Genomic DNA, 13,671 nt, shown 5'->3' with positions numbered 1-13,671 from the left:
GTGAATATAAGAGAGAGAAGGAAGAGAGAAAGGAAGAGAAGAAATATTTGAAGCAATAATGATGAAGGATTTCCCCCAAATTAATGTCAGACACCAAACCCCAGTTCCAGGAAGGTCAGAGAACACCAAGCAGGCATATTATCTTCAAATTACAGAAAATCAAAGACTAAAAAAAAAGTCTTGACCGAAGCCAGAGAGAAAAAAAAGCACACTACCTATAGAGGAGCAAAGATAAGAATTACATCCTTCTCAGAAACCACGTAAGCAAGAAGAGAGTGGAGTGAAATATTCAAGGTGTTGAGAGAAAAAAAGAACACCAACATAGAATTCTGTATTCTGTGAAATTGCCTTTTTAAACTGAAGAGAAATAAAGACTTTCTTAGACAAACAAAAATTGAGAGCATTTGTTACCAGTAACCCTACGCTGCAAGAAATGTTGAAAAAAGCTCCTCAGAGAAAGAGAAAATTGTATAGGTCAGAAACTTAGATCTACACAAAGAAAGAGCATTAGAGAAGGAATATGTGAAGTTAAAAACTCTTATTTTTCTTATTCTCAGTTGATCTAACAGATAAGAGCCTGTTCAAAATAATAAAGTAACAATTATATATGTATATTTTATGTATATGCCTATGTATAAGTGAAATGAATGACAACAATGATAAAAAAGAGACAGGAGAGAGGAACTAGGGATATTTTGTTATTATGAGATACTCACACTACCCGTGAAGTGGTATAGTGTTATTTGAAAGTGAACCTGGATTCATTGTAAATGTATATTGCAAACTCTAGGGCAACCACTTAAAAGAGAAGGATAATTGACATCCTAAGAAAGGAGAGAGACGTTCACAGAAAGAGAGACAAAATGAAAAGGCAGAGGACTTTGTACCACATGAAGGAACAAGATAAAACCCCAGAAAAACAACTAAATAAAGTGGAGATAGGCAACCTTCCAGAAAAAGAATGCAGAATAATGATAGTTAAGATGATCCAGGACCTCAGAAAAAGAATGGAGGCAAAGATTGAGAAGATGCAAGAAATGTTTAACAAAGACCTAGAAGAATTAAAGCACAAACAAACAGAGATGAACAATACAATAACTGAAATGAAAAATACACTAGAAGGAATCAATAGCAGAATAATTGAGACAGAAGAACAGATAAGTGACCTGGAAGACAGAATGGTGGCATTCACTGTCGTGGATAAAGAATAAAGAAAATAAACAAGAATGAAAATAATAAAGAAAAAAATAATGAATAAAGAAAGGAAGAAAAGAAAGAGAAAAGAAAAAAGAATGAAAAGAAATGAAGACAGCCTAAGAGACCTCTGGGACAACATTATACACAACAACATTCGCATTATAGGAGTCCCAGAAGGAGGAGAGAGAGAGAGAGAGGACCTGAGAAAATATTTGAAGAGATAATAGTCGAAAAGTTCCCTAACATGGGAAAGGAAATAGCCACCCAAGTCCAGGAAGCACAGAGAGTCCAAGGCAGGATAAACCCAAGGAGAAACACGCCGAGACACATAGTAATCAAATTGACAAAAATTAAAGACAAAGAGAAATTATTGAAAGCAATAAGGGAAAAAGGACAAATAACATACAAGGGAACTCCCATAAGGTTAACAGCTGATTTCTCAGCAGAAACTCCACAAGCCAGAAGGGAGTGGCACGATATATTTAAGGTGATGAAAGGGAAGAAACTACAACCAAGATTACTCTACCCAGCAAGGATCTCATTCAGATTCAACGGAGAAATCAAAAGCTTTACAGACAAGCAAAAGCAGAATTCAGCACCACCAAACCAGGTCTACAACAAATGCTAAAGGAACTTCTCTAAGTGGGAAACACAAGAGAAGGAAAGGACCTACAAAAACAAACCCATAACAATTAAGAAAATGGTAATAGGAACATACATATCAATAATTACCTTAAATGTAGAAGGATTAAATGCTCCAACAAAAAGACATAGACTGGCTGAATGGTTACAAAAACAAGAAGCATATCGCTGTCTACAAGAGACTCACTTCAGACCTAGGGACACATACAGATGGAAAGTGGGGGGATGGAAAAAGATATTCCATGCAAATGGAAATCAAAAGAAAGCTGGAGGGCTTCCCTGGTGGCACAGTGGTTGAGAGTCTGCCTGCTGATGCAGGGGATGCGGGTTCGTGCCCCGGCCCGGGAAGATCCCACATGCCACGGAGCGGCTGGGCCCGTGAGCCATGGCCCCTGAGCCTGCGCGTCCGGAGCCTGTGCTCCGCAACGGGAGAGGCCACAACAGTGAGAGGCCCGCGTACCGCAAAAAAAATAAAAAATAAAAATAAATAAAATAAATAAAAGTTACCCAGAGCTGGGGAGTGGGAATGAGGAGTGGCTGCTAATGGGCACAAGAGATCTTTTGGGGGAGATAGAAATGTTCCAAAATAGGACAATGGTGATGGTTATACAAGTCCATAATTTTACTTAAAATAGTTGAATTGTATACTTAAAACAAGTTAATTTTATGGCATGTAAATTGTATCTCAGTAAAGATGTTTGGAAATAAAAGAAAGGTGATGTTGTGGTCCCCATCTGCCTTCCCCTTTATTTTATTTCTCACTGTCTGTAGAGTTTATTGGTTCCACTCAGAGGCGCTGAACTCTTGTTCTGTTGGCTCTTTGGCTGAAGGCAATTCCCAGAGAGATACTAGCTGAAATCTACCAGCCTCCAGCATTCCCAGCAGCTGGGGGAATGAGTACAAACGCCAGCCTCGAAGAGGACAGGGGATGTATATGGTTCACTTACAGCATTGCTAGAGCAGGCAAAGCTGTATGATGCACTTTAGTGGCCTCAGATAGGCTCTACGGGTCTCAGCAAGACAAGGGCCTTTAGTTAGTGCTGATAGCTTCAGGGAACAAGATGCTATAACTCAGTGACTAGGGTCAACCTTTCCTAAGCAAGTGTGTTTGAGGCATTGGGAGTCAGGTCCCTAGTGGGAAGAGGAGAATGTCTATAACATGGGGAGAGGGAGAGACCTGGAGTAGGGGGTCAAACCCGCTCTTTGTAAAGCATTACTCCCAACAACTGATGGAAACGTGAAAAATTCTTTTCAAGAGCATGCGGCATTTCACCAAGATAGACCATTTTTGCCGGACCACGAAACAAGTTTCAATAAATATCTAAAAATCAAAGTCAAACAGAGTATATGCTCTGGCCACAATAGTATTATATTAGAAATTGATAACAACAAAAAATCCCCAATTTTAGAAATTAAACAACATGCTCTGAGTAACGCACACATCAAAGAAGAAATCACAGGTAAGTTAGAAAAATATTTTTACCTGAATGATGACAAAATTCTAATACATCAAAACTGTTGGATGCAGCTAACACAATGCTTAGAGGGAAATTTGCAGCTCTAAATGCAAATGCACACTGTCAAAAAGAAGAAATCAAGTATCCAATCTTTGACCATAAGAAACTTGAAAAAGAAGTATAAATTAAACCCAGAGTAAATATAAGCAAGCAAATAATTAAAACAAAAAAAAAACTGATGAAAGCAAATGGATAGACAGTAAAGGAATACAATAGTGAATTTTTCTGTATTCAGTGTACAAAAGTTAATTTTAAATGGATTCTATATTTAAATACATACCCAGAACCATAAATTTAGAAGAAAAATTAGGAGAGTATCTATCCACTAAATATCAGAGTGTCGTTTCTGGGGTAGATTGGAAGGATGGGAATTGACTGGAAAGGGGTAGGAAAGAGTTTTCTGCAGGGAGGAAAATGTTGTATATTTTGTTTTGGGTGGTTTATTACATCGGTGTACATAATTGTAACGGTTCATTGAACTAACACTTAAGATGTAGATATTTTAACACACGTAAATTACACCTCAATTTTTTGACAATTTTTTGCGAAGCTTACGGCGGTGGTATTTGGGCATCTCTGGGCACAGGCTTCTGAAGCATACGGGCATCTTCATCTACTGAGAGTGGTTTTGCAGCCAAAATCTGGGGTGAGTGCAAACATTCCTAATAAAAGCTACGGTGGCCCACAGCTACAGATCTCTACTGTTGGAGGACAGAGGGAAGAAAAAGTGCCCATCCAACTGAGAAGACATCTTGAAAAGGAAAAATGAGGCAGGCAGCTCCATGTAATCAATGGATCAGTTTATTAGATTGTAACTTACAGAGTAGGGTTTGGTAAACAATGATCCAGAGGCATTCACAGCTGCACTCAGCACTGCTGAGGGCCATCAGGACAACTTTATAACTAACCTAGGGCATGAGGGTCAGCGCTTGGAAGCAGGACGTGCATTCCTACATTAATATGTATGAAGGGGTAACTAGTCTCATGGGCACCGAGAATACATCAGCAAAGGTTTTCATCATTGTTGGGGGACTAACAGAGCATAGAGGCCACCTGGCTCTAATAGTTATTAAACAAAATCTATTAATATCTATTACAAAGCCCTTGAGGACAGAGAAGTAATTCACTGCACAGTTCTGAGTAGGGTCAGTGATAGGACAGGAAAAACTGTAAGGGACCAAGATGGTGTTAGTTAAGCTAACAGCCATACACCTACTCTCGTTGTACAGGTCCTAGAACTAGGTGGTTATCACCAGATAGCTTCCCTTCAATGGTGCTCTTCCTCCAGAAACCCAGAGCTCTCCAGGGGGAAGTCGAAATTGAGGCTCCAGATATATTGGGTGGGAAAGAAAATTGCCTTCCATAGTGAAGGCACCCTCCACCACCCCGCCCCGCCCCGCCCCGCCCCGCCCCGATGTATTTACTGCACAAGGCAGCAATTCACACTGTGCTGGGAGATTTCTCCCGGTCTAGCTTAACTTTACAGACTGTGGATCCCAGACAGTGGACACTGACCTCCACGAGTCCTGTTGAGGGTAGAACCAAGAATCTTTTTCACACTGTGGCCTTGAAGCTTGCTTTCTCTTCTTGTGGCCTTGAAGCTTGCTTTCTCTTCTTGTGCTTTGGAGGAATGAGAGATACAAGTTAAAAGTTCACCACTTTTTGATGAAGTGACCAGGGGTGAGCAATGAGTATGGAGTAAGAGTTCAAGGTGAAGTGGGCTGAGTCAGAGGCAACAGCACATAAAGCTCCCTCCAGTCCTGTCTTTGGGAGATAAGGAGACCAGAACCCCGCTCTCTCATCTGGCTTGCAACAATCTAACAGGTTAGAGCTTTTTCATTTTCTTTCAGCTACTCCTGGGAGGGGGTGCATGGGATTTTTGCAAAAATGGAGTAGAAGGAACAGTGGGTTTTTATGAGCAGGTAATCACTTGACATTTCTTTTAGGCTCTCTCCTGTGTCAACCTCTCATCCAAACTGCTCTCCAGGGTTTTCTGGTTCCTGGCAAGTGTTTCTCGGTGCCCAGGTTTGGCCATGGCAGGGTGGAGCTGCCTTGTGACAGGAGGAGGAGGGTTTCTGGGTCAGAGGATCGTCCACTTGTTGGTAGAGGAGAAGGAGCTGCAGGAGATCCGGGTGCTGGACAAAGTCTTCAGACCAGAGGTTCGGGAGGAATTTTCTAGTAAGTGAACTTGAGTCGTGGGTGTGTAGCTCCATTTTAAACCCTGCGTAGGTGTGGGGAGGGGGTTCTTGTCTAGCAATTTAAGGGAAGTTGTAGTCAAATCAAGGCTAATCCCATGTTATCAGAAAGGGGATTACAGATGGAGTAATACCACGGTGTAATCACAGATGGTGTCAGGAGATGATTCTGGTCCTGACCCAGGATTAGAGAGGGTGGCTGTAGACCAGCCACTTCAGCCTCTGTTCTTCTCATCCAGAAAGTCATGTTTCAGTTTTCTCCCTTGTCAACAAGTCTTCAATGTTCTGATGACTTTTGACTTGTCACTTGCTATATACCATCTGCAAAGGGCGAGCAAGTGCCATTAACCTGGAGACCCCACAGCGGGTCCCTGCCCCTTGATTGCTCTGGTCTTTCTGTGGCTTCACTGAGCAACTCCAGTGAAGGTGAAATAGAAGGAAGAGAAGGTGAAGCGAGTGTGTGTGTGTGTGAGAGAGAGAGAGAGAGAGAGAATTCGAGACGGAGCAGGAGAGAGGGGAGTGCAGAGCATGCACAGGCCTACAGCAAGGAAGCCAGAAACAGAACAAGAGGCAGCATGAGCGCGGACACACCTCGCGTGGATTCCCTGTACATCTCTTTTTATCATTCGCCTCTCTCCTCATCACCACAAGGAAGTGACTGCAGGATCTGCTGTAGCACCTCACGTCTCTCTTTCCAGATTGCTGCCCATGGTGCCAATGCAAAAGCTTGATTTATAGTGTATTTTCCAACCTGTTTCGCCCCCCAGATCCTCGAAATAACCCTGTGAGGAAGGTAGGAGAGGGGTAACACCCATCCGGACAATGAGGAAATTGAGGTCCACAAAGGTAAAGTGACTTGCTACCCGGATTAATGGGTAGCAGAGCTTAGACTAGAACTCCAATCACATGGCCCTAGGGCTGACTCTTGGCAAAGTGAATCCTCAGTTTCTGCCATTTCCCCCTTATGCGCCCCCAAACCAATTCTCTGTCCTCCTCCCCAGCCCCAGTGGACTGGCCGTCTACATGCAGGCCCTGGCTGCCCAGAGGACCCCTCTCCCCACACAAAGCCCCCCCTCCCCAGCCCGCTCTCCTGGACCCTGCCCATCTCTCTGTTCTCCTTTCCTCTCCCCTGACCTCTGCAAACATCCTATTTCCTCTATCCTCTGCTTCAACAGCGTCTCTGATTTTTTTTTTTTTAATTCACAACTGATCAACATCAACCGTTTGTAATCCCTACATCTCAGCAATATTGGCAGTCTGACAACTTATACCCAGAGAGGGCGATGCTCAACCTAAGAGGAACATCTCCCCAATGTGAATAAGTCAGGCGCTGTCATGGGTGGGGCAGGGGCCTCTGTCAGGATAATAACAGAGACCGCTCACGGTGTTCTTTCTGTGCCAGGCACTGCGCTAAGTGTTTTACGTGTGTCAACTCATTTGTTCCTCATCACAATCCTCTGGGATGGGTAACAGTGTCCTCCTTTCTTTAAAGATGAGAATACAAGCACAGAAGAATCCAGTCCATTCAGGCTGCTGCAACAAAATACCACAGGCTGGGTAGCTTATAATCAGAGATGTACTGCTCACAGTTCTGGAGTCTGGAAGTCCAAAATCAAGGCAGGGTCAAGTCCTGGTGAGAGCTCTCTTCCGGGGTTCATAGCCTACACCTTCTCACATGGTGGAAGGGGCGAGGGATGTCTCTGGGGTCTCTTCTATAAGAACACTAATCCCATTTGTGAGGGCTCTACCCTCATGACCTAATCACCACCCAGAGATCCCCCCAACTCCTAACACCATCACATTGGCATTAGGATTTCAACAAATGGATTTGAGGGGACACAAATATGCAGACGTTGCAGAGGTTCATTAACTCGTTCAAGGTCCCCCACCTGGAAAATGGCAAAGCTGGATTTGAACCCAGGCGGTCTGGCTGCAGCGTCTGTACTCTTAACCACTAGTTTGTCTAGTAGCTTCTCTCTGGGCCTCCCTCCAATCCAGTTCGCACCACGTAAGCGACTGCATATTCAGTCTATGCAAAACACTGGCCAAGTCCCACAGAGCCTTGGAGGAGGAAGCCAGGGCTCCACCGCCGAGGCATACACAGCGCCCTCTGCTGTTCTCTCTGCGGCCCTGCATACTAATGGGTAAGAGGTCTTTCCTCCCTTGGCCTTGGGCTTCAGGGCATAGCAATTCCTTTGAGCCACTCTGCTGAAGTTAGCCTTGAAAGAGAGGCAGAGTAAGGGAGGGGCAGGGCAGACGTGCGGACGCAATCAGAAAATTCCACTCTGCGGCTAATTCCTCTGCCTTTCTCTCACTTCGTGGCCTTTTTGGAGTGGAAGCATTGGGGCGGAGCTAATTTTGCAGAGGCTTAAGGAGAGCAGGCTTAAGGTTCTTCCAAGTTGTAACCCCAGGAGGAAATTCTGCAGCCCTGAACTTTTCACTCTGAGCTTCTCTCTCACTCTTCTCTGCCGTCCATTGCCAATTTCATTTAAATTGACGTCCTGCAAGCGAGGCTTGAAGCCGGGGCGGGGGGGGGGGGGGGGGGGGGGGGGGGGGGGGGGGGCAGGCTAGAGTCTTCATTAGAAGTGTGACTTGGACGTTTCCTCACCCTCTCTGAGCCTCGGTTTCCTCGCCTGTAAAGTGGAAATCAGAATCCCTATCTCATTGAGACAGCTGTGAAAGGAAATCAGAAAGCTGAAGGTCGTGTGCAAAATAAAAAGCACAAAATAAGTGCGGGGTATTTATCCAAACTGTATGTAGCGTGGCGTTTATGTCATGGGCTCATCTGAGGTGATGATGTTACCAGTAGTGCACAGTAGCTCCACTTCCCGTGGGCTTCAGAGGAGCCAGAGACCCTGATGTTGTCTCTGCAACCCTTGGCTAGATGGCCGGAATGTTAGTCCCTTGGCTCATTTTCAGCATTGATATCTGCTTTTGATGATATCTAATAAGAGCTCTTTCAGTTAAATCCATCCTTCGGGCCTACCCTAAATTCCTGTTAATAAGCGCCACTATCCTTCTGATCACTCAAGTGGGAAAAACTCGGGCTGCCTTTGACTCTTCCTCCCAGCCCATCACCAGTAAGAACCAGGACCTGGCAAGGTAAGGTCTGAAAGTTGAACCTTTTGTACCTCTCCCCTTCTCGTCTCCCACTCCTGGTTCCCCGGTTCCAGTCTTCCCCATGTGAACTGTGGTTCAGATGGTGTAATTAATCCCTCAATCACCTTGCTTTCTCTTATATCCACTAGACTGATCCACGTTATAATACTGCAGCCAGGGTTCGCTACCTACAGCACAACTCTGTTTACATTTCTCCTTTAATTCCAAACCTATACCGGATTCCCCATTCCCTACCGAATTAAATGCAAATTCTCTCCTTAATGAATTTTATAAACTCCCCATGAGTCTCTTTAACAATTTTGTGTTCCAGGCACTCTTGACCCCTCACTGCTCAAACTCTCTTTTTTAGAATGAGATGGGACGGAAAGAGATGTTTGCTGTTTCCCAAGAAATGCTACACATTCTAATTTCTGTGCCCTTGTTTAATTGGTCCTTCCATGGGATGTTCACCCCTCCCCACTCCTCACTCCCCCCAATCTACCTGTCCTTAAAGACCTGGGTCATCAGGAATCTTCCAGGTCCAGAAAGCCTTCCAGTGACCTGACTTCTGTTCACACAGAGCTCCAGAGCAAGATCAGGCTGACCTTGCTGGAAGGAGACATCCTGGATGAGCAGTGCCTGAAGGAAGCCTGCCAGGGTGCCTCGGTGGTCATCCACACCGCCTCTGTCATCGATGTCATGAACGTCGTTCAGCGAGAGACCATCATGAATGTCAATGTGAGAGGTACAGGATCCTGGGGAGGAGCTGAAGGGAAGTGGGCAAGTGAGAGTCAGAAGCTGGGATAAGTGAAGAGGAGGCTGGTAGACACCTGCTGGGTGGGCACCAAGTATTTTTCCTCATCACCACCAACAGAGATTCAAGGCCATCATCCTCCGTATTTCTGATGAGGAAACTAGGGATGAGACAGGCTAAGGGACTTGTCCAAGGCCCTCTGGGGAGGAGTGAAAGGGCTAGAATTTAAACCCATGCCTGTGTGAGTCCAAAGGCCAGGAAAACCCTTCTGCTGGTCCAATCAAGTGTTGACTCAGCTCCAACCTCAAACTCTTGCTATCCAACCACCTCCTGTCTCCACTGGGTTGGAACCAGACCTTACAAATGCTTCCTTGGTCATCATGCTAGCTTTTCTGTGTGGCTCTAAGTTGAGGGTCACCATACAGCCAAGAACTAAGAGCTCTGTGGTAGGAGTCAGTTAGGAGTGACGGGCCACAGCTCTGGGCTGGTTTCCTTCGGGCAGGACTTCTGCAAAGGAAGGATAATAAGGGTAAAGAGAATGCCACCCCCCAGAAGGATTCCTCATAAGAGAACTAGCAAAGCTGGTTCACAGTGGTCTGGCAGTACAGAATTAGCCAGCACTTGTCTTCCTGTAATATTTTCTTAACAAGAATAATTTCCCATTATCCATAATACCATCTCTTCAGCTCACTACCAGATCTATTATTGAAGAGTAGCTCCTAGCCAGGTGCCCAAAGTACACCATCTTTAGATCCTCATCCCATAAGTGCTTGGTGGCTCTTTCTGAACTGTGGCTTTCCAATTTACTTTAAATCTAGACACAGTCACTCAAGGGATTAGCTTAAATCCCTTATTAGCTTGCTGTGTAGTATCCTCCCTCTGACCCCTGGAGGCCAATCTCTCTAGGACCACAGCACCCCAGAACATCTGCCTTCCACGCCCTGCCTGCCAGAGTTAGTCTACTCAGACACTCCTTTTCTAAAGCAACTCATTGTTTTTGCATCTCCAGCCTAAAATTGCACTGTTTCAAAAAAGACCATTTCTAGTTTCAACTTAGCCACACCCCCGGTCACCCCCATATTGCCAGGAGGGTGCTAAGATTAACCAGTCTTGAGTTTTTGGCCCCCCTCTCATAATTTCTACTCTCCACGGCTCCCAACAACAGGGGATTTGAAATCCCTGAGAAGTGTTAGAGGCCTCCATTGACTAAAACTAGCATCACTGACAGGTTTAGAAAATACTTCACAATCATGGCCATTTCTCCCTCTGCAGGTAAATTAGCTCCGAATTTTCTCTGCTTCTAGATTTAATTTTTTAAAAAGGAGGCTGTCTCTCCTGAAAAGCAAATTGCACAAAGACCTTAAAAAGGATTTTTTAAAATACCACCCAAAAATGATGCTTTGCCCAGGAAATTGCTTCCTTCTTGTAAGGGAGGCGCTCTGGGTGACCTCCATGAGCTAAAATTCTACCCAGATAAAGGGATTCTGAAAGATCCTCCCATGATAGATATTACCAGCAGAGGGTGCACTCCTTTCTGCTTTGTCCTCCGGCTCGACACACAAGGTCAGTGCTAGCTCCAGAAAGCTAAGCACAAGGAAGCTTTGCCACCCCGACTTTTCATACCTGGGTAAACAAGCCACAGCCACAATTAGCAGTGGCCTTTGTAGGAAACACACAATCAGAAACAGAGTCTGGATCTCCAGCTTCTCCCCAGAACCCACCAATCATTTGCTCAATGACTCAAAAGAAAGTCCTTGTGACAAGTTTTTATTGGTCTTCAAAGAAAAAAAGGAGAAAAATACGAACAATTCAATGTGTACTTAAGAGTATATATTACCTATATACAACTCTGTGTGTGTGTGTGTGTGTGTGTGTGTGTGTGTGATGTGAATCCTTCAGCTGTCCTCTTTTGCCTAAGGACCAGAGCTGTCCTTATTCTAAGAGTATGGCCTCCTAATTTTTTAAGTTAAAATACCCTATCTTTAATGAGGTGGTAGAGATGATAAATGATCATTTTAAAATCTCTTTACTCCGCAAAATATAAAGTGGCAACTCGTTGTCCTTTTCTGAAATTAGAAGTACGTATACTGGTCCATGAAATCCAAAAGCCTAGAAATGCTGGCTCTCCAGAATCCAAATCTTGGCCTCTTTTCATTTCTGCTTTCGTCCTGTGGCTTTAGCATAATCTGATCTCAGCCAGAAACACACAAGGATGCACTCCTCATGTGCAATAGCCACCTTCCTTGAGGGTTAGGGGCAGACATGGTCCATGGCATGGCTGGCTCTGGACTATTTCCCGACACTGACGGTGTGCTCCCCGTGGGCAGGTACCCAGCTCCTGTTGGAGACCTGTGTCCAGGCTAGTGTACCAGTCTTCATCCATACCAGCACCATAGAGGTGGCTGGGCCCAACTCCTACAGGGAGATCATCCAGGACGGCCACGAAGAAGAGCATCTTGAAACGGCATGGTCCTCTCCATACCCATACAGCAAAAAGCTTGCCGAGAAGGCTGTGCTGGGAGCTAATGGGTGGGCTCTTAAAAATGGCGGCACCTTGTACACTTGTGCCTTAAGGCCCATGTACATCTATGGGGAGGGGAGCCCATTACTTTTTGCCCACGTGGACAGTGCCCTGAAGAACAATGGAATCCTGTCAAATCACTGCAAGTTCTCCAGAGTCAACCCAGTCTATGTTGGCAACGTGGCCTGGGCCCACATTCTGGCCTTGAGGGCCCTGCGGGACCCCCAAAAGGCCCCAAGCATCCAAGGACAGTTCTACTACATCTCAGACGGGACACCTCACCAAAGCTATGATGACCTCAATTACACTTTGGGCAAAGAATGGGGCCTCTGCCTGGATTCCGGGATGAGCCTCCCGGTTTCTCTGAAGTATTGGCTTGCCTTCCTGCTGGAGATAGTGAGCTTCTTGCTCAGTCCAATTTACAAATATCGACCCCCCTTCAACTGCCACCTGGTAACCCTGTCAAATAGTGTGTTCACCTTCTCCTATAAGAAAGCTCAGCGAGAGCTGGGGTATGAGCCCCTCTTCACCTGGGAGGAAGCCAAGCAGAAAACCAAGGAGTGGGTCGGCTCCCTGGTGAAACAGCACAAGGAGACCCGGAAAACAAAGACTCACTGATCTGGGGGGTGACAACGATGTGGATGTGGGTATAGTTAGGAGATGTCTGTCACGCTCTCCCCTTCCGGCTTCATACGGCAAACAACACAGACACAAGCCCGGGTCCTCCTGCTTCCCTTTTATAAGATGATCATGTTACTGTCTTCCTCCCTCCACCAGAAACCTTTCCCTGTCACTGGCCCAACGGGAAGCTTTCTGCCCGACCCTCCTTCCAGGGGACGCGGCCAGACAAGGTGATTTGCTGCAGCTGCTGGTGTCACCGTCTCAGTTGCCGATTCTGAGCTATTTGGGCTTCTTTTAACTTAGAGTTTTGCCTGTTCGTTCCATTTCCCTTGTTAAATGCAAAAGCCTTTCTTTTCTTTTAAAAGTTCATATTCCTTCACACAGCTCAATGAACGTAATAAACGTTTTAATGACTAATCTGGAGGAAGTTGTGTTTTACGTGACTGCATGCCTTTTTATTCCCCACCCCGCCCAATCACCATCTCCTATTTAGAAAAGTAGCTCGGGACTGGGGTGGGCAGAAGTGTCGGGAGGGGGAACCTAGGATTGACTAAGCACTTACTACGTTTCAGGCATGTATTAGATGACTGACATATATCACTTATTTAACCCTCACCAGAAACCTACGAGGTAGGGATGACTATTCCTTTTGATGAATAAGGAAACTCGTTCACAGTCACACTAACTGCTGTGAGACTGGGACGTTTAATCCAGATGGACTGACTTGAAAGCCCTTATCCGTCCGCTGAATTGTGTAGCCTGAACTGCTCAAAATTTATAGCAAAACGGGGACGGGGTGGTGGATGGTTTGTCGGGGGTGCAGCAGAGCACTGGACATGGGGTACTGATCCTTGGGAGAGCCCAGCTCCCTTGGGTCACCTACTTCTTGCCTGGTCCTGTGCAGGAGACACCCTAGGACCAAGGACAGCCCCTTGGGGGAATCTGGGAGGTTTTCATACCCTTGTCAGCTGGGAGGAGAGGGAGAAGCAGAGGTGCAGCCAGCCTCCACTGCCAATGCCAGTGTCCTTGAAGGTCCCTAGAAAACACTTGGATATATGTGTGTTGGTGACTCTGGCAACTCATAAGCCTATATTCCAACCTTTCAAATCACACAATGAAGCCGCA

At 45.5% G+C, this 13,671-nt stretch overlaps 1 protein-coding gene across 1 annotated transcript; it reads left to right on the top strand.

The window, feature by feature from the left end:
• The first annotated feature begins 5,389 nt into the window (after window positions 1-5,389).
• On the top strand, window positions 5,390-12,963 carry LOC114899355 (3 beta-hydroxysteroid dehydrogenase/Delta 5-->4-isomerase). The gene is made up of 3 exons (XM_029229992.1): window positions 5,390-5,534; window positions 9,231-9,395; window positions 11,732-12,963. Exons 1-3 carry the CDS (start codon window positions 5,390-5,392, stop codon window positions 12,541-12,543), a joined length of 1,122 nt encoding a protein of 373 aa, XP_029085825.1. The 3' UTR covers window positions 12,544-12,963.
• Window positions 12,964-13,671: the final 708 nt, after the last annotated feature.

This window comes from Monodon monoceros, unplaced genomic scaffold (genome assembly GCF_005190385.1).
Source record: "Monodon monoceros isolate NGI ecotype Baffin Bay Population unplaced genomic scaffold, NGI_Narwhal_1 Super_Scaffold_18, whole genome shotgun sequence".
Classification (NCBI taxonomy): domain Eukaryota; kingdom Metazoa; phylum Chordata; class Mammalia; order Artiodactyla; family Monodontidae; genus Monodon; species Monodon monoceros.
Note: the sequence above shows the minus strand (reverse complement) of the source record. Positions and strands in the feature narration are given on the sequence as shown.

Bases quoted from the DNA above. Each gene is read 5' to 3' on its own strand.
- LOC114899355 (XM_029229992.1), top strand. From the start codon at position 5,390: ATGGCAGGGTGGAGCTGCCTTGTGACAGGAGGAGGAGGGTTTCTGGGT. The intron at 5,535-9,230 runs GTAAGTGAACTT...CTGTTCACACAG, and splicing joins GGTTCGGGAGGAATTTTCTA to AGCTCCAGAGCAAGATCAGG. The intron at 9,396-11,731 runs GTACAGGATCCT...CCCCGTGGGCAG, and splicing joins CATGAATGTCAATGTGAGAG to GTACCCAGCTCCTGTTGGAG.